This window comes from Pristiophorus japonicus, chromosome 24 (assembly GCF_044704955.1).
Source record: "Pristiophorus japonicus isolate sPriJap1 chromosome 24, sPriJap1.hap1, whole genome shotgun sequence".
In the NCBI taxonomy this organism is placed as follows: Eukaryota; Metazoa; Chordata; class Chondrichthyes; family Pristiophoridae; genus Pristiophorus; species Pristiophorus japonicus.
In genome coordinates, this window is record NC_092000.1 from 10,735,448 (window position 1) to 10,756,154 (window position 20,707).

Consider the following 20,707-nt stretch of genomic DNA (forward strand, 5'->3'; position numbering starts at 1 on the left):
GCCCCTCATAATTTTATACACCTCAGTCAGGTTTCCCCTCAGCCTCCTCCCCATAGGACAATCCTCCCCCATCCCAGGAAGTAGTCTGGTGAACCTTGGTTGCACATGGCAATGTGGCAAGTATATCCTTCCTTGGGCGAGGAGTCCAAAAACCACACACAATCTTGCTGCACTCACTCAGAGAGTCGGTCGATGAAATAAAACACAGGCCAGTAATAATCCCTTTTCGGTGTATTGCAATATGTGGGTTACAAAACTCTTTCGATAGATACTTCTGTATAAAGGGTAATACAAAGATACCAAGGGGGGTGTGGTTGATCTCGGGGAGACCCGAAACCAGCACCTTCAACAGGAATGAAGTACAACAGGTTAGTAGCAGAAGATAGAATGGCGAGCGGCAGGAAGTGGGACTGTAACCGGACCTGTAAATATCAGCTTAATAATATACACAAGAAATCCACTACATTTGGTTTATATATCGGTACGTGCTATGGTGAGGGGGTGGGGGAGGGTGTATAACTGTGCACGGTACAACTCACTGCACCATCTTCATATTCAACGCTGAGTAATGTCTGACCCTGGGTGGTCCATTGCCTTCACACCCCTTTGAAACAAATAAAAAAAATGTGACGTTTTAAATAAAGCTTTCGGGACATTTTAAACACAACGGGGCAGCGGATTGGCTGTCCGTTTTCTAAACCCCGCCCAACTTCGGTTTCCGTTGGGAGTCAAATGGAAGCGAAACGTCGCCCCAATGTCTCCGTCTCTTCTCTGTCGCTCCCCTCCCCCCCCCCACCCCGCCACTTCCAATAGGCCCCCTGGTCTCCAAACTACAAGGCTGGGCTGCTCCGTACTGATCTCTGGCTGGGTAAAGCAGTCATTGCTTCCTGCGCCCTCTCCCCCCCCTCCCCCGCCGTACACAAGCTATTTGCTCGTTGAAGCATCACACCCTGTGTATTGAGTGAAATTATTTATTTTCCCCGCCTCCTCCTCCCTCCCACTTTCAGTTTCCCAGAGGTCAGGTATCATTCCCCAGGTGAGGGGGGGGGGGGGGGGTTGTTAGCTGCTGCCTAGGGGGGCAGCTCGCTGAGCCCAGGCTCTAGCGGCTGGGAGCAACCTTTGACCTTCGCCCCCCCCCCCCCTCTCTCCAGGTACCATTTTCTCCCGGAGGCCTGGGTCAGGCTGCCTGAGCCACAGCTAACATGAGAAGGCCTGGTGTTCATCGCCAGTATCAATCTCCACTGAACCCTGGTGTGAGGGAGATATTAAACAGGCTGTGTGTCTGTCGAGGCGAGTTCAGAACCAGGGCCTTAACTCAGAGCCCCGGGGGGGCCGATGGGGGGGTGGTGTGTATACAGCCTCGCCTTCAGCTGGACTCTGGTCAGACCAGTGCCGTTCCTGACATGGCGGTTTTAGAGCGAGCTGGAACACGGCATCGCGGGAGCGTAGCCCGGTTGTTGCGTCACAGCCTCTGTCAGGCCCTGTCGGACTAAACTCTGTATCTGCAGGCCCCATGAGACGCTGTTTTACCGCAAGCCATGTCGCTGGGGCAGTGAGCTCGGCCCGAGGACTGACCGACAGGAGCGGCGTTAGGGGCACAGCCCTTGGCCGGGGGAGGGGGGAGAGGGGGTGCTCCAAGGGACGGAGGCAGTGCCTAGTGACCGGGCCCTGATAATCCTGACAGCAGCGGACAGGCAAAGTGTCAACTGAGCTGAAGAGGGAGGAGGAGGGGATGGCAGAGGGAGACGAGGGAGGAGGAGGGTGAGGGGTAGGGTGGGGTTGGAGGAGGGAAGGGGAGGGGGTGATGGAGGGGGTGAGGGAGGGGGTGAGGGAGAGGATGGGGGAGGGGGCGAGGGAGAGGATGGGGGAGGGGGTGGGGGCGAGGGAGAGGGTGGGGAGAGTGTGAGGGAGGGGACGAGAGGTGATGGAGAACCAGTGACGGTCACAATCAGAACTGTGCGGCCTGAAGCCACGATTGGCCGATTGTCCTTTACAGAGTCTATATATATATTTTCTTCATATAAAAGGCCGCCGGGTGGATTGTCGTGCGGGGTTGCAGCAGCAGGTTTATAACCGGGAGAGCGCGAAGATTCTCGGGCCCTTCGCTCAGACCTTGGCCCTCGGTGATCCGTGCCTCCGAGGGGCAATTGACGCAGGCGACAGGATACAGGCCCCGGCTCCTCCGGACACGCCGAGTGGAGCAGGCGGTGTAAGGTGCCCGACCGTGCCGGTGTGGGAGGGGGAGGCCCCCGCTCAGTCTGTTCAGGCACATCCTGTCAAGTTTCCACGGGTGCAGCGCAAGGAGCTGGACCGGGAGGCCCTCGGGCCTACTGCTGGGCTTCAGACGGGGAGTGGTGAGCGAGGGCGGGCGGGCCCTGTAATAAACACACAAACAAACAAACACAGGCACATTAGGCGTTCAATATCGGCACAGTGCTCGTTCCTTCACGATCGGACCGCTCTCTGAGTGCGAGCGCAGAGACGAGGATTAGAGGCAATGCGCGTCGGAAACAGGCGTTCTACTCGAAGCCCCAGGAGGGCAGAGAAAACGCTTCAAGGACACCCTCAAAGCCTCCCTGAAAACATGTACCATTCCCACCGACTCTCGGGAATCCCTGGCCCAAAACTTCTCAAAGTGGAGGAGAAGCATCCGGGAAGGCGCCGAACACCTCGAGTCTCTTTGCCGGGGGTAAGCGGAGGCCAAACGCAAACAGCGGAAGGCGGGCACGACAACCCAAGCCCCCCCCCCCACCCACCCGTCCCTCCAACCATCGTCTGCCCCACCCGTGACAGAGACTGGAGGTCCCACATTGGTCTCATCAGTCACCTGAGAACTCATCTTAGTGAGGAAGCAAGTCACCCTCGACCCCGAGGGAGCTGCATAAGAAGAAGAGAAGAGGGCCACAAAGGTTGATACACTTAATAAAGATCGGGATTGGTGGTTTTAAATTAGAGAGAGACAAATCAACCCAGTAAAACATCCCCAGGTGCTTCACAAGCAAAATGAGATATTACGGCAGGTGACCAAAAGCTGGCTCAAAGAGGGAGGTTTTAAGGAGCGTCTTGAAGGAGGAAAGAGAGGTAGAGAGGCGGAGAGGTTTAGGGAGGGAGTTCCAGAGCTTGGGGCCCAGTAACAGAAGGCACGGTCAACAATGGTTGAGCGATTATAATCAAGAGGGCAGAATTAGAGGAGCGCAGACATCTCGGGGGCGGGGGGTGGGTTTGTGGGGCTGGAGGAGATTACAGAGATAGGGAGGGGCGAGGCCATGGAGGGATTTGAACACAAGGATGAGAATTTTAAAATTGAGGCATGGATAGACCGGGGAGCCAATGTAGGTCAGCGAGCACAGGGGGTGATGGGTGAGCGGGACTTGGTGTGAGTTAGGACACGGGCAGCTGAGTTTGCGGAGGTGAGAGGCTAGCCAGAGGTCACAAAGGCATACGGACATACGACAGGTAAAGGCCTGTCAATCACAATATATGTGGGTTATGGGGAGCGGGTAGGGAAGTGGAGTTGAGGCCAAGATTAGATCAGCCATGACCTTATTGAATGGCGGAGTAGGCTCGAGGGGCCAAATGGCCGACTCCTGCTCCTATTTCTTATGCTCTTATGTTCTTATACACTCTCCTCACCCTATCCGTAACCGTGTCATCTCCTGGGAGAGGCGAAAAAAACAGATAAAAACACAGGTCAATTTGGCGTGGGAGAGGAATATCTGGGAAATTCCAGCGGATGAACCCTCTGAAGGGATGGGGAATGGACCAACATTCCCTATAAGGTGCAGCTCTCAGCGGGCCCCGCACAGCCCGGAACCTTCTGCAATGTTAAAGTTTGCACATGTGCGAAACTGTGGATGGGCCTGGAAACCACTTAAAGAGACCGCACACCTCAAACACAATATTAGGGGCGGACTTTGGTATGGGGGTGTCACTCACGATTGTAAGTGAACAACGGAAGCCCTCTGTGCCCAGTCCAATAGCGGACCAGTTTAATAACGAGCGGACACGTGGCAAGGTGGGGGGAGGGAGGAGTGGGGGAGGTGGAAACGGGATAACCCACTGGCAAGGGTGCGAGTGACCCGATCTAGCTCTGTGCTCGGGCCTTCTCACAGTCTCGAAACAATAAATCCATCGTTGGAAAACTGACCTTTTCTGCCTGGCTTTCATTTGTCAAAATGACTGAGTGCTGCCCACCTCCCTCTAGCCGCCCCCCCACCTCCCTCTCACCCGCCCCCCCACCTGCCCCCCCACCTCCCTCTCGCCCCCCCCCACCTCCCTCTAGCCCCCCCCCCACATCCCTCTCACCCGCCCCCCCACCTGCCCCCCCACCTCCCTCTCGCCCCCCCCACCTCCCTCTAGCCCCCCCCCCACATCCCTCTCACCCGCCCCCCCACCTCCCTCTCGCCCCCCCTACCTCCCTCTCACCCCCCCCCACCTCCCTCTCACCCCCCCACCTCCCTCTCGCCCCCCCCACCTCCCTCTCGCCCCCCCCACCTCCCTCTCGCCCCCCCCACCTCCCTCTCGCCCCCCCCACCTCCCTCTCGCCCCCCCGAACCTCCCTCTCGCCCCCCCCACTTCCCTCTCGCCCCCCCACACCTCCCTCTCACCGCCCCCCCACCTCCCTCTCACTGCCCCCCACCTCCCTCTCACTGCCCCCCACCTCCCTCTCACCCCCCCAACCTCCCTCTCACCCCCCCCACCCCACCTCCCTCTCGCCTCCCCACCTCCCTCTCACCCCCCTCCCACCTCCCTCTCACCCCCCCCACCTCCCACTCGCCCCCCCACCCACCTCCCTCTCACCCCCCCCACCTCCCTCTCACCCCCCTCACCTCCCTCTCACCCCCCCACCTCCCTCTCACCCCCCCCCACCTCCCTCTCACCCCCCCCCACCTCCCTCTCACCCCCTCCACCTCCCTCTCAACCCCCCCACCTCCACCTCCCTCTCAACCCCCCCCACCTCCACCTCCCTCTCAACCCCCCCCACCTCCACCTCCCTCTCAACCCCCCCCACCTCCCTCTCGCCCCCCCACCTCCCTCTCGCCCCCCCACCTCCCTCTCGACCCCCCCCACCTCCCTCTCGACCCCCCCACCTCCCTCTCACCCCCCTCCACCTCCCTCTCACCCCCCTCCACCTCCCTCTCACCCCCCCCACCTCCCTCTCACCCCCCCCACCTCCCTCTCGCCCCCTCACCTCCCTCTCACCCCCCTCACCTCCCTCTCACCCCCCTCACCTCCCTCTCGCCCCCCCCACCTCCCTCTCGCCCCCCCCACCTCCCTCTCGCCCCCCCCACCTCCCTCTCGCCCCCCCCCCACCTCCTTCTGGCCCCCCCCACCTCCCTCTGGCCCCCCACCCCCCCAACTCCCTTCGAAATGAGGGTATCCAGTCGCAAGCCGAGTTCAGTGGTCCCCCTAAACTGGTCAGAGGCTGGAGCGACGCTCCGGCCTATTCCGCGATTGCCGGCAGGATTGGGGAAGAGATCTCCCTGAACTTCAGCTCCTGTGGTCGGTCCTGTTTCTCAGGAGAGTGAGGCCGGGCGGTCTGTGGAAGGAACGGGCTTCATAACTTCCCTTCGCAACAAACCGAGGCAATTCAAAGAATCTCCACCAGAGGGCACTGACTGTACGGGGCTGTAGCACTCCAACTGTTCCATCGACCGTACGGCACAGAAACAGGCCGTTCGGCCCAACTGGTCCGTGCCGGTGTTTATGCTCCACACGAGCCTCCTCCCACCCCTCTTCATCTCACCCCATCACCATATTCTTCTATTCCTTTCTCCCTCATATGTTTATCTAGCTTCCCCTTAAAAGAATATATGCTATTCACCTCAACCCCTCCCAGTGGCAGCTAGTTCCACATTCTCACCACTTTCTGGATAAAGAAGTTTCTCTTGAATTCCTAATTGGGTTTATTAGTGACTATCTTATATGTATGTCCCATAGTTTTAGACTCTCCCAGAAGTGTGAACATGTTTCTACCCTACGAAACCCGCTCATTGTCTGAAACACCTCTATCAGGTCACCCCTTGGCCTTCCTTCTCTTTTCAAGAGAAAACAGCCCCAGTCTGTGCAGTCTTTCCTGATAACTATAACCTCTCAGTTCTGGTATCTTCCTTGTAAATTTTAGCTGCACCTTCTCCAGTACCTCTAGATCCTTTTTATAATATGCAGATCGGATCTATGCACAGTGCTCTAAATGTGGTTTAATCAAGGTTCGAAGCAAGTTTAACATAACTTCTCTGTTTTGCCTGTACACCACAGGGAAAGGGGAAACCTGGAGTGCTGGCCATGCTGTGTCACTCACTCCCAGCATTTTTAGTAGAGTGAGAGAGAGAGATAGAGAGATAGCTAGAGATTGATAGAAATGATAGAGATAGAGAGATAGATAGATAGAGAGCTAAAGAGAGATAGAGATAGAGATAGAGATAGAGATAGAGATAGAGATAGAGATAGAAAGAGAAAGAGAGAGACAGAGAGAGACAGAGATAGCGATAGCGATAGAGAGACAGAGATAGAGATTTAGAGAGAGAGAGAGAGAGATAGAGAGATAGATAGAGAGATAGATAGATAGATAGAGAGATAGAGAGAGAGATAGAGAGAGATCAAGAGAGATAGAGAGATCAAGAGAGATAGAGAGAGAGAGATCGAGAGAGATAGAGAGATCGAGAGAGAGAGATAGATAGAGATAGAGATAGAGAGAGAGAGAGATAGAGATAGAGAGAGATAGATATAAATATATACAGGCTAGATAGATAGATAGATAGAGACACAGACAGAGAGAGAGAGAGAGAGAGAGAGAGAGATAGATAGATAGATAGATAGTTAGACAGACAGATAAATAGATAGATAGATAGATAGAGACACAGACAGACAGAGATAGATAGATAGTTAGACAGATAGAGACACAGACAGAGAGAGAGAGATAGATAGACAGACGGACGGACGGATAGACAGACAGAGAGAGATAGATAGATAGATAGATAGATAGATAGATAGTTAGACAGACAAACAGACAGATAGACAGACAGATAGATAGATAGTTAGATAGATAGAGATAGACAGATAGATAGATAGATAGATAGATAGATAGATAGATAGACAGATAGATAGATAGATAGATAGATAGATAGATAGATAGATAGATAGATAGATAGATAGATAGATAGATAGATAGATAGATAGATAGACAGACAGACAGATAGATAGACAGATAGATAGATAGATAGATAGATAGATAGATGGATGGATGGACGGATGGATGGGAACAGGTCCAAGATGTTAACACTGGGTGAGAAAGATTGGATTTAAAAGTTGTGGTGATGTGAAGCTGGCTCAGTTCTGGGCGCACTCGACAGGCCTCTCTCACTGAGCGAGAGACAGTTGCCATGAAGACCCCTTCGAGCTGGCCTGTCGCAGCTGTGCAGTCGGAAGGAGACTGGGCAGAGGGAGGAAACCAACCATTATAAATAGCAGAAGGATGCACGCGCTTCCCGCCGGTTCCAGCAGCCCGAGGACGGGTTGCCGAGATTCTCACCGGGAGGGAGCTGGGAGTCTTGGAGCGATTCAGATGCTCATAGAGAAGGGCAGCAATCTCATTCTGTCTGGTTTCGACTGCGATAGAGAGCGCGGTGCTGCCATCCTGCACATAGACAAATAACAGAGTGTCAAAGAGCATCCCACACTTTACAGTCAGACCCTGTACTGTACACACATTGTCACTGTACCCATTACCCCAATACTGTACACACACTGTTCCTGTATCCATTACCCCCATACTGTACACACACTGTCTCTGTACCCATTACCCCCATACTGTACACACACTGTTCCTGTATCCATTACCCCCATACTGTACACACACTGTTCCTGTACCCATTATCCCCATACTGTACACACACTGTTCCTGTATCCATTACCCCCATACTGTACACACACTGTCTCTGTACCCATTACCCCCATACTATACACACACTGTTCCTGTATCCATTACCCCCATACTGTACACACAGTCTCTGTACCCATTACCCCCATACTGTACACACACTGTTCCTGTATCCATTACCCCCATACTGTACACACACTGTTCCTGTACCCATTACCCCCATACTGTACACACACTGTTCCTGTATCCATTACCCCCATACTGTACACACACTGTCTCTGTACCCATTACCCCCATACTGTACACACACTGTTCCTGTACCCATTACATACTGTACACATACTGTTCCTGTACCCATTACCCCCATACTGTACACATACTGTTCCTGTATCCATTACCCCCAAACTGTACACACACTGTTCCTGTACCCATTACCCCCATACTGTACACATACTGTTCCTGTATCCATTACCCCCATACTGTACACACACTGTTCCTGTACCCATTACCTTCATACTGTACACATACTGTCCCTGTATCCATTACCCCCATACTGTACACACACTGTTCCTGTACCCATTACCCTCATACTGTACACATACTGTCCCTGTACCCATTACCCCTATACTGTACACACACTGTTCCTGTACCCATTACCCCCTGTATTGTACACACACTGTCTCTGTACCCATTACCCCAATACTGTACACATACTGTCCCTGTACCCATTACGCCCATACTATACACACACTGTCCCTGTAACATTACCCCATACTGTACACACACTGTTCCTGTACCCATTACCCCCATACTGTACACACACTGTTCCTGTACCCATTACCGCCCCCCCCCCGTATTGTGGAAATACTGGGGCCGAAATTCAGCTCCCGAATAAGGCCCGTTACAGCCCGTTTGGGACGGTGAGGGGGTGGAGTCGAGCGGCCGCCGATTTCTGGTCGAATGGCCGTCACGGGGTTTTTCTGGCATCATCCATTCGCCCCCCCACCTCCCGCCAAATTCAGCCACAAAAATCTTATTTCCGCTGAGCAGTGCCCCCAACAGCTTTCTCTGTCGGTGCACCTTGTCTGCTCGCTCTCCGCTCTGGTTGCGCGGCGGCCATTAAAGGCGAGATCCCAATGCCGCGGCCGCCATCTAATTTCTTTTGCGGCCGGTGTTTTGTGCCCCCCGGGTTCGGCCGGGCCGCCAACAGGCAGCCCCCGCACCCACCCCCCCCCCCCCCCCCTTGGGGGTGCCAGGCCGCTGGCCCGGCCGAAACTCTCGCTGGTGGCCCAGTGTCCGACCGCGACTGACGGCCAATTCTCTCTCCCTTTTAACGGAGGCGAGAGACGCGGTGACGCAGATTCGCAATGATGTCACCGCCACCCTGCCACTGAGTGACAGCGGTGGAGAATCCGTCCCACCTCCATCTCCGCCCCTCACCGACACTTACGCCCCCTTTATGACCGATTTTTTGGCCGCTTCCAAAAAAAAATCGACAAAGAGCTGGATATCGATCAAGAGTTGACCTCATCCTACCTGGCGGTGAAAACACTTAAAAACGGTAAGTGTGCCAGGTTTGTGGTGGGCCGGATGTTCAGCCCCACTGTCTCGGTGTAGAACATGCATGGTGTATGTGTGTGTTGCCCCAAACCATTTACCCGCCGTACCAGCGTTGCGCACACACCACCTGTCTGCACCAACATGCATTGCCAGGGATTTATTTACAGCCGTGCGCAACACCCGCGATTGGTCATTTCCCTGGGCTTTTATACGGTAAAGCTCAGTAAAGCTCCTTTAATGACACCAATGTAATTCCTCGTCTCTCCTCTCTGCATTACTCTCATGTTAAAACATTTCTCCACCCCGCCTCCCCTGCCTTGTGCTGGGATTCAATCCCGAGCCTCCTGTTGCCCCGAGATACCTCCCCCAGGTGGGAGCCCAGACAATGAGTCTCAGTTGGATTCCCAACCCTGGGGGGGCCATCGTAAGCGAGGTTGACCCCAGCTTTCCCTAGAATGTCCATGCGCGCACTTTCTGGCAGGGTCACGGGGGATAGCAAACAGGGAAGGGCACCATGGCTAATTTGATTCCTCCTCTGCACCCCTGAACCAAGTTTCGTGGCTGGCTGACCGGCAACATTGGCACAGGCCGGGATTGGAGCCTGGGGCTTTCCTGGGGCTTCCCCAGAGAGCAGCCCCCTCGCAAGCTCACTCACGTTGTCCGCCAGATTTACGTCGCAGACCGGCGTCGCCAGCAGCAGCCGGACGATCTCTGCGTGGCCATGTTCGCAGGCGCACATCAGCGCCGTAGACCCGTCGTCATCCTGGATGCTGACGTCCGCCCCGCACGCCAGCAGGGCCTTCACCATCTCCGCCCGCCCGTGGCTGACCGCCAGCATCAGCGCCGTCTGGCCCGCCTGCCGCGAGAAAAGGGGAAAGACCGTCAGCGTTAACCTCTCCTGGACCAAGGGTGTACTGCAGCTTCCGGATTACGAGGGGGGCAAGGGAAACCCAGCGGGCACTGCCCAGCAACAGCTCGGGGCCCATTGACAGTCCGGGGCCCACTGACAACCCACTGCCCATCGACAGCTCAGGGTCTATTGACAGTCCGGGGTCCATTGACAGCCCACTGCCCATTGATAGCCCACTGCCCATTGACAGCTCAGGGCCCATTGACAGCTCAGGGCCCATTGACAGCTCAGGGCCTATTGACAGCCCACTGCCCATTGACAGCTTGGGACCATTGACAGCCCGGGCCCATTGACAGCTCAGGGCCTATTGACAGCTCAGGGCCCATTGACAGCTCAGGGCCCATTGACAGCTCAGGGCCTATTGACAGCCCACTGCCCATTGACAGCTTGGGACCATTGACAGCTTGGGACCATTGACAGCTCAGGGCCCATTGACAGCTCAGGGCCCATTGACAGCTCAGGGCCCATTGACAGCTCAGGGCCCATTGACAGCTCAGGGCCTATTGACAGCCCACTGCCCATTGACAGCTTGGGACCATTGACAGCTCAGGGCCCATTGACAGCTCAGGGCCCATTGACAGCTCAGGGCCCATTGACAACTTGGGGCTCATTGACAGAATAATTATAGATGAGGAAGACCATTCCACTCATCTTAATGCATCTATCCAGAAAGACCCTCATTTCCATGGCTTATTGCTCCTTAAATGATTGCAGTTTTTTCCTCCACCACTATGCCTGGGAGTCCCATTGGAGTGTTGATCACTGTCTCTGCTCAGAACCTCAGTATCGGCCATAACTTTCCCTTCGGCTAGTTTGAACCCGTGTCCTCTAATCGCACAGCTCCGCCTAGTGATTCTCAGCTGGCTTTATTTGAAGGATGAACTTGCTTTACCACAGCCAGTGCTCAAGGCCATATTCCAAAACCTCCCAGCACATCGCAGCGGTCTAACCGAATCAGGTGACAGCTCGGTTTATAAAAGTGAGGCTCAACTAAGGGACGGCTGGAATCTCCAGCTGTTGCGTGGCAATCACAGGCGTGAATTTGGTAAACTCTTCTCTAATCCCTTTATCTTACTTGCAACTACAGATAGTTTGGCCAGGACAGAGACCCGGTGACCATGGAAGGAAGAATGCATTTTTAGGACCTCAGCATGTCCTGAAATGCTTCACATCCAATGAAGTACTTTTTGAAGTGTTGTAATGTGGGAAACGCGGCAGCCAATTTGTGCACAGCAAGCTCCCACAAACAGCAATGTGATGATGATCGGATAATCTGTTTTTGTTGTGTTGGTTGAGGGATAAATATTGGTCAGGATACCGGGGAGAAGGTCCCTGCTCTTCTTTGAAATACTGCCGCGGGATCTTTTACATCCACCTGAGGGGGCAGACAGGGCCTCGGTTTAACGTCTGATGGAAACCCATCGCAGATGACACGAGCAGTCAAAACCAGCGAGGCGCTGGCGTAAACCGCGGCCTGTTGGCGTCTGGCGCGAACGGCCTTTGGTCGGGCAGAGACTGGGGCGGTGGAGGGGGTAAAAGCAATGATTTGACCTTTGACTCACCTGGCTGGCCTTGGCGTTGACGTTGCCGAGGCGGAAGAGCTGCGTCACGGTCTGCATGTCACTCTCGGACTGTAGCGCAGCGAGAGAGGCCAGCATGATGGCGGTGTAACCCGCCTTGTTCTGCTTATCCAAACTGCAGGCGCCTGTGACAGAAAGAGCCGGCACAGGTTAAACACACACACCGCGCACCACACACAAATCCCCATTAGCACACGGTACGACTTTCTAAAGCTTTACAGAAAATAGAAAGCCTTGCGTTTCTATAAGAATATAAGAAATAGGAGCAGGAGTCGGCCATTCGGCCCCTCGAGCCTGCTCCGCCATTCAATAAATTCATGTCTGATCTGATCTTGGCCTCAACTCCACTTCCCCACCTGCTCCCCATAACCCTTCATTCCCTTATCATTCAAAGATCTGACTAACTCCACCTTAAATACATTCAATGACCCAGCCTCCACAGCTCTCTGGGGCAGAGAATTCCAAAGAATCACGACCCTCAGAGAAGAAATTCCTCCTCATCTCATCTATCCTGGCAAGCCCCCTTAGAATCTATAGCACCTTTTGCAATCCCAGGACGTCACAAAACGCTTTACAGCCAATGAAGTACTTTTGAAGTGTAGTCACTATTGCAATGTAGGAATAGTGGCTGCCAATTTGCGCACAGCAAGCTCCCAAAAATGACCAGATACACTGTTTTTATTGATTTGGGATCAGGGATAAATATTTGTCAGGAAACCAGAAAAGAATTCCCCAACTCTTCTTCAAAATAGCACCATAGAGCCTTTTACATCTACCTGAGAGAGCAGGCGGGGCCTTGGTTTAACATCTCATCTGAAAGACGGCGCCTCCGACAATGCAGCACTCCCTCAGCACTGCACTGGGAGTGTCAGCCTAGGTTTTGTGCTCAAGTCCCTGGAGTGGGATTTGAACCCACAACCTTCTGACTCAGAGGTGAGAGTGCTGCCCCCTGGAGGTGAAGGGTGTACCTGTGTCCAGCAGCAACCTGACGATGGGGAAGTTGGAGTGAGAGACGGTGTAGTGAAGGGCTGTGTTGCCGTTCCCATCGGCCATGTTGACTATCAGCTCCAGTAAACTCGGGGACATGGCCTTGAACACGGCCAGGTATCGGCGAACCACCTCAGGATCTGCTGTCTTCGGGCTGGACACCAAAAGCCACTCCTGCTGCACCGTGAGATAGCTCACTCTCTGCAGGGCATTCAAGAAGCATTCAATCAGGAACAGGTTACAACTGAACAATCTGTAGTCAATCTGCCCAGACACCGCCCCAGTTAATCTGCCCAGATACCCCCTGCCAACCTGCCTAGTTACTGCCCCCCCACGCTAATCTGCCCAGATACCCCCTGCTAATCCGCCCAGATACCGATCAATCAACCTGTCCAGATACTACTCTGCCAACCTGCCCAGATACTACCCTGCTAATCTGCCCAGATACGCCCCTGCCAATCTGCCCAGATACTACCCTGCTAATCTGCCCAGTTACCCTTGCTAATCTGCTCAGATACCCCCAGCTAATCTGCCCAGATACCGACCAATCAACCTGCCCAGATACTACCCTGCCAACCTGCCCAGATACTACCCTGCTAATCTGCCCAGTTACCCTTGCTAATCTGCTCAGATACCCCCAGCTAATCTGCCCAGATACCGACCAATCAACCTGCCCAGATACTACCCTGCCAACCTGCCCATATGCACCTCTGCCAATCTGCCCAGATACCCACCCCCCCCCGTCGCTAATATGCCCAGATACGCCCTCCCATTAATCTGCCCAGATACCCCCCTGCCAAACTGCTCAGATACCCCTAGCTAATCTGCCCAGATACTGACCAATCAACCTGCCCAGATACCCCCTTGTCCCAGCAAACGTAGGCAGCTAGTGAGTCCTGAAGGAAAAAAAACGTGCAGGGCTATGGGGAAAGGGCGGGGGAGTGGGGCTAGCTGAAGTGCTCTTGCAGAGAGCCGGCACGGGCTCGACGGGCCGAATGGCCTCATTCTGCGCTATATGAATCTAGAAGACATGTGCGTTGTCAACCAGCTGCCTCTCCCTCTGCTTCTGGGTCTATAAAATAATCGGGACACTTAACTAAAGGTCTGCAGAGGAGAGTGCTGTGAGCTTGTCACGTGGTGTCACATGAGGGGAGAGCAACTGCGAACATTGATAGAAAGCGAGGCAGCGTACCACATCTTTGTTCGTGAACCCATCTGGATCATTTCGGTGTTTCTGCAGAGTCACGCAGGCCGACACCAAGCCCTCCGTCAGCTCAAACCTGGAAGTAAGAGAGTCACAGATCAGTGAGGGAACACACAGGGGAGCATGCACCATCACACTGTGAAACACAGCGAATTTCACGGCCTCAGGGCAGACAGGGCTTCGGTTTAACATCTCATCGGAAAGACGCCACCTCCAACAGTGCAGCACACCCTCAGTACTGCACTAGAGTGTCAGCCTAGATTTTGTGGACAAGACTATGGAGAGGGACTTGAACCCACAACCTTCTGACTCAGGGTTGAGTTTCCTCTACGCCAATTTGGTGACTGATAAGTTCCTTTAGTGAATTGCTGAATACTGAGTAATTAATATTAGTTCCACTTGGGAGTAAACTTGTCACATCTGACTCAAAAAGAGACATTCCCCCAGCACAAGTCCTCAAAACTCTTGTTGGAATTTTCATGCAAATTATAAGAAACCTGTGGGCAGACTGGGTTTGGGATTTACTCTGTATCTAACCCCGTGCTGTACCTGCCCTGGGAGTGTTTGATGGGACAGTGTAGAGGGAGCTTTACTCTGTATTTAACCCCGTGCTGTACCTGCCCTGGGAGTGTTTGATGGGGACAGTGTAGAGGGAGCTTTACTCTGTATTTAACCCCGTGCTGTACCTGCCCTTGGAGTGTTTGATGGGACAGTGTAGAGAGAGCTTTACTCTGTATCTAACCCCGTGCTGTACCTGCCCTGGGATTGTTTGGTGGGACAGTGTAGAGGGAACTTTACTCTGTATCTAACCCCGTGCTGTACCTGCCCTGGGAGTGTTTGATGGAGAACTGAATGAAATACACGGGATATTTTACATTCTGCAGCACCGCCCTTGCTCAGAGAGTTCCGCAAAATGAAAAGTGAGAATTCATTTACGTACATGCTGCTGTTAGCTTCCTGCTCTGAGCTCACTATTTCATGACAATCAACGTTTGCTGCTCTGTCCTCTCCTTGTTTGACTGTTTCTTCTGCCTTTCCCTCTGTTCTCTGCACCATCTGCTTCACATCCTCCTCACTCCTTACATTCGGCACCTGCTCCTCCACTTCATGTCTTGCTGTGTGCTGTGCTGGAGATCCCAAGATCTTGGTTTCCTGCACAGGTTCTGCCGGAGTCCCCAAGATCTCGGTTTGCTGCACGTGTTCCGCTGGAGAACCCAAGATCTCGGTTCCCTGCACAGGCTTTACTGGAATCTCCAAGATCTCGGTTTCCTGCACAGGTTCTGCTACAGTCCGCACACTCTTGGTTTCTTGCCCAGGCTGTGCTGACGTCCTCCTGCTCTCTGCTTTCTCCACCTGGTCGCCAGGAAGCCTCTCACTCGCCTCATGGTAATCACTCTCGCCGCTCTCATCATCCGACTCACTCGATGAACTCTCCGAACTCGATTCTTCAGAAGATGTTGACTCGTATCTAGAGGAAAGAAATTGATGCTCAGAGGAATCTTCTCAACTGATTTCCCACCTACCCCCTCCCCACTTATCTCCCCTCATGTCCCAAAGAAACCACCTGATGCCAGAAAACATGCAGACCTGCTTTCCTGTCCATTGGACCATTCTTTATTTCAAACTCAGACAGTAGGTGTCAACAAGTTATTAATGAAGATCACAGCGAGCCCAACCTCTCCATACATCCACCTGTTGCAACTGGAGTTATTGATCAGGAGCAGGACCCTGGGATAGCAACGGGGAGAAGGAACCCTGGATAGCGATGGGAAGAAGGAAATGTGGATGGTGACCAGAGCAGGAACCCTGGATAGCGATCAGGACCAGGAACACTGGATAGAGATCAGGAGCAGGAAATCTGGATAGTGATCAGGAGCAGGAACCCTGGATAATGATCAGGAGCAGGAACCCTGGATAGTGATCAGGAGCAGGAACCTTGGATAGAGATCAGGAGCTGGAACCCTGGATAGTGATCAGGAGCAGGAACACTGGATAGCGATCAGGAACAGGAACTCTGGATAGTGATCAGGAACAGGAGCCCTGGATAGTGATCAGGAACAGGTACCCTGGATAGCGATCAGGAGCAGGAACCCTGGATAGCGATGGAAGAAGGTAACATGGATAGTGATGGGGAGGGAACCCGGGATGATGTTTCCCCTCCAAGCACAGGGGCCACGATCATTATAACTAGCGGGGACAGCAGTGTTAACGATTACAGCACAGACCATGAAATCAGCTGCACCTTCACACAGGATGTCTGACCTGCAAACCTGTCGGATCCAGCAGCTCCAGTGTAAAAGAATCTGTGACCCTTTAGATACGAGACACTGGTTGTTATGTCTGTAATGCACTTATGAATGACTCCACGAGGCAATGTGTTGTACTTAAACTGCAGTGACCTTGGTCCTTTATTTGTAACTCCAGAGTGAGGCACAAGCACGGTGGGCGGCCTTTTATTCTGGGCCCTTCACACCTATGCAGGTGACCTTCAGGTCTCCCACCGCAGTGCCCTCTGGTGGACAGCCTCTGCCACAGGGGCAGGAAACCCCGGTCTCCACCAGTTGCACCCTCTAGTGGTGCCAGCATAGTACATACACAGTGTAAACCTTATTGAGAGTATGTCAGGTAACAAGTCTCCATCTTATGCAACTATATAGTGACTACACAGAGTATATCTATAGTCTGCATATATAACACTGAGGCTGCAATATAGCTGGATAATAAACACGCTCATTATATAACAGTACAGACTCCCTGTTTATTCAGCAGGATAAGGATCACTCACAGTGTAACAGTACAGCGTCCCTGTTTGTTCAGCAGGGTAAGGATCACTCATTCTGTAACAGTAGTGTCCCTGTTTATTCAGGAGGTGAGGGGTTAATAAGATGAATTTTGGATTATTCTACAGTTTGCGTGGTCTTTTCCTGGAACGATTCTCTCCCTATCCATCAGCCTAAAGGGCCAAGTCCAGGCCTCTGATGCTACTGCTCTTTAACAGCTGGCAAACTGAGATACATCTGCTGCTTATTTTCCCTGGCCACACATTTCTCTTGCCCCACAACCCTTTGGATGAACTAATTGCGGAGTGCAGTCCCTGTGATAACACCGGCGAGATCAGGAACTCGTGCAGGGAATTCTGGGTAAAAATTCAGGTCGAAGGGCGGTACACAGCTGTTATACGAGCTCGCCAGTAATAAAACTAACGCTTTCTCTAGTTTTTGCGCTGCAGACAAGGGTAAAAGGGTCTAATCAGTCAGGATCAAAGAGCTTCTTGGATGTCTGTTCGGAGTGAGTCCAATTCAGTGAGAATCTCGATCAAGGGTCATTCGGGTGAAAGGGAAGGGACCTGGAGCTGGGACCCCTCCCACCGATCAGCGGAGTGCGACTGTGCCGCGGGTGCAGACCCTGCTTACTCACCCGCCATTCACTCCTATAAACTGAAGGCTCTTCTTTGTCGGAGGGCTTTCAGAACTCGCCCCGCTCTCCTTCTTCTTCATAATGGACTTCAGCTGTGCTCCGTGTGGGGAAACTGAGAAGAAAGAAGAAAGAAAGACCTTTACCTCAGAGACCCCAGCACTGCGGGGATCCCAGTCCCAACTGGCACAGAATCGTGAATCATAGAACATCACAGCACAGAGCGAGGCCATTCGGCCCATCGTGCCCGTGCCGTCCCTTTGAAGGAGCTGCCCAAATCGTCCCACTCCTTCCCCATAGTTCCCTTTCAAGTATTTATCCAACTTCCTTTTCAAAGTTACTGTTGAATCTGCTTCCTCCACCCTTTTAGGCAGTGTGGAATGGAGGCTCTGACCTGCGTGAGAACACCAGCGGCAGGTCAGGGCCATAAAAGGAGCGGCGTGGAGGCCCCAGGGAGTAGCATGGAGGCCCTGGGGAGCAGCGTGGAGGCCCCGACGAGCAGCGTGGAGGCCCCGGGGAGCAGCGTGGAGGCCCCAGGGAGCAGCGTGGAGGCCTATTACTCCAGGGAGCAGCGTGGAGGCCCCGGGGAGCAGCGTGGAGGCCCCGGGGAGCAGCGTGGAGGCCCCGGGGAGCAGCGTGGAGGCCCCGGGGAGCAGCGTGGAGGCCTATTACTCCAGGGAGCAGCGTGGAGGCCCCGGGGAGCAGCGTGGAGGCCTATTACTCCAGGGAGCAGCGTGGAGGCCCCGGGGAGCAGCGTGGAGGCCTATTACTCCAGGGAGCAGCGTGGAGGCCCCGGGGAGCAGCGTGGAGGCCCCGGGGAGCAGCGTGGAGGCCCCGGGGAGCAGCGTGGAGGCCCCGGGGAGCAGCGTGGAGGCCCCGGGGAGCAGCGTGGAGGCCCCGGGGAGCAGCGTGGAGGCCTATTACTCCAGGGAGCAGCGTGGAGGCCCCGGGGAGCAGCGTGGAGGCCCCGGGGAGCAGCGTGGAGGCCCCGGGGAGCAGCGTGGAGGCCCCGGGGAGCAGCGTGGAGGCCCCGGGGAGCAGCGTGGAGGCCCCGGGGAGCAGCGTGGAGGCCCCGGGGAGCAGCGTGGAGGCCCCGGGGAGCAGCGTGGAGGCCCCGGGGAGCAGCGTGGAGGCCCCGGGGAGCAGCGTGGAGGCCTATTACTCCAGCGAGCAGCGTGGAGGCCTATTACTCCAGCGAGCAGCGTGGAGGCCTATTACTCCAGGGAGCAGTGCGAGCTGGTACAGGAGGGTGACGGCATCAAAGAGTGACGTCATCAAGGTCCAGGTCGGTGACTGGAGCGTGGGCAGATACAGCAGGAGTGGCGAGAGACTGTGGAGGGATGTGATCGGGGCTCAGGAGAGGCGTGGGTTCGGGGCCAGGGGCCCAGGGTCAGCACAGGTGCGATATGTGTGCGCACTAGGTCCGTGCAGCAGAGCTGGTCTCCATTCGTCTTGGATAACCCTTGCCACTGGACCAAGACCTAGCTCTGTCAAGCCCGTGTGGTGGCTGGTGTGTAATGGTCACCACACGTTAAAAAAATCCACACACAGGCATCTTCCACCCTTCAGGATGTCGTTCTGGTTCTGGAATATTAGGTCCTTCATTGAAACACCTGTGAACTTGTCCCTTTTGGAGTGGAAGCAAGTCATCCTTGTCTCGAGGGACCGCCTATGATGATGATGAAGCAGTGCGTACATAAACAGATGCTATTTTGCTATTTTCAACCAGTTCACCCCCCACCCCCAAAATCCTGGCTCAGCCCTGGCACCAAACCATTAATATTTCTCACCCCTCCTTTTCGGTTATTTTGTTCTCGATTTGTACGACGCCTACCTATATCTCTCCCGATCCAGGAGCCTAAAGTGTGGGGCCCAGGCCTCAGGTCTTGCTGCCGTTTAACAGTTGTCAACCTAGGCTGAGTATTTTCCCTGCCCACACATTTGAGGGAGCTGAGGAGAATTTGTCTTTCACCGCAATGAGCTGTTATAGAAAATAGCAGCAGTAGTAGGCCATTCGGCCCTTCAAGCCTGCACTGCCATTCAATATGATCATGGCTGATCCTCTATCTCAACCCCACCGTATTCCCGCTTTCTCCCCATACCCTTTGATGCCTTTTGTGTCTAGAAATCTATCTATCTCCTTCTTAAATATATTCAGTGACTTGGCCTCCACAGCCTTCTGTGGTAGAGAATTGCACAGGTTCACCACCCTCTGAGTGAAGAAATTTCTCCTCATCTCAGTCCTAAATTTCCTACCCCATATCCTGAGACTGTGACCCCTTGTTCTAGACTTCCCAGCCAGGGGAAACATCCTCCCCGCATCCAGTCTGTCTAACCCCATCAGAATTTTATAGTTTCAATGAGATCCCCTCTCATTCTTCTAAACTCTAGTGAATACAGGTCTAGTCGACAGGCCACATTGTTCGCATGCCAGACACGAGACTCCCAAAGCAAGCGCTCTACTCGGAACTCCTTCACAGTAAACGAGCCAAAGGTGGGCAGAGGGAACGTTACAGGGACACCCTCAAAGCTTCCTTGAAAAAGTGCAACATCCCCATCGACACCTGGGAGTCCCTGGCCAAAGACCGCCCAAAGTGGGGGAAGTGCATCCAGGAGGGCGCTGAGCACCTCGAGTCTCATCGCCGAGAGCATGCGGATATCAAGCGCAGGCAGCGGAAGGAGCGTGAGGAAAACCTGTCCCACTCACCCCTTCACTCACGACTATCTGTCCCACCTGTGACAGGGACTGTGGTTCTCGTATTGGACTGTTCAGCCACCTAAGGACTAATTTTAAGAGTGGAAGCAAGTCTTCCTCGATTCCGAGGGACTGCCTATGATGATGATGATGATGAGTTGACCCAATCTCTCCTCATACGACAGTCCTGCCTTATGATCTGGAACGCGCTGCCTGGAAGAGTGGCGGAAGCAGATTCAATATTGACTTTCAAAATGGAAATTGGATGTATAATTGGTGTAGAGAAAAAAATTGCAGGGCTACGGGGAAAGAGAGGGGGTGGAGGAGTTGGACTAATTGGATCACTCTTTCAAAGAGCCTGCATAGGCGCGATGGGCTGAATGGCCTCCTTCTGTTCTGTATGATTCGCCTGCCACACCCCCTTCAGAAGACTTGATTCTGCCGAGGGAAATCCCTTTGCTAACACAGGCGAGACCAG

At 53.9% G+C, this 20,707-nt stretch overlaps 1 protein-coding gene across 7 annotated transcripts in view; it reads right to left on the reverse strand.

Moving 5' to 3' along the window:
• Positions 1–213: 213 nt before the first annotated feature.
• Positions 214–20,707, reverse strand: part of kank2 (KN motif and ankyrin repeat domains 2) — a 150,472-nt gene continuing 129,978 nt past the window's right edge. For all 7 annotated transcript variants that reach the window (XM_070867233.1, XM_070867234.1, XM_070867237.1 and 4 more), the window contains 8 exons: positions 17,538–17,649; positions 15,061–15,588; positions 14,109–14,196; positions 12,898–13,117; positions 11,912–12,054; positions 10,095–10,295; positions 7,532–7,636; positions 214–2,375 (listed from right to left, as the gene is read on the reverse strand). In XM_070867233.1, coding sequence (XP_070723334.1) covers positions 2,328–2,375; positions 7,532–7,636; positions 10,095–10,295; positions 11,912–12,054; positions 12,898–13,117; positions 14,109–14,196; positions 15,061–15,588; positions 17,538–17,649 — 1,445 coding nt within the window. In that variant the 3' untranslated portion in view covers positions 214–2,327. The remainder of the gene's footprint in view (positions 2,376–7,531; positions 7,637–10,094; positions 10,296–11,911; positions 12,055–12,897; positions 13,118–14,108; positions 14,197–15,060; positions 15,589–17,537; positions 17,650–20,707) is intronic.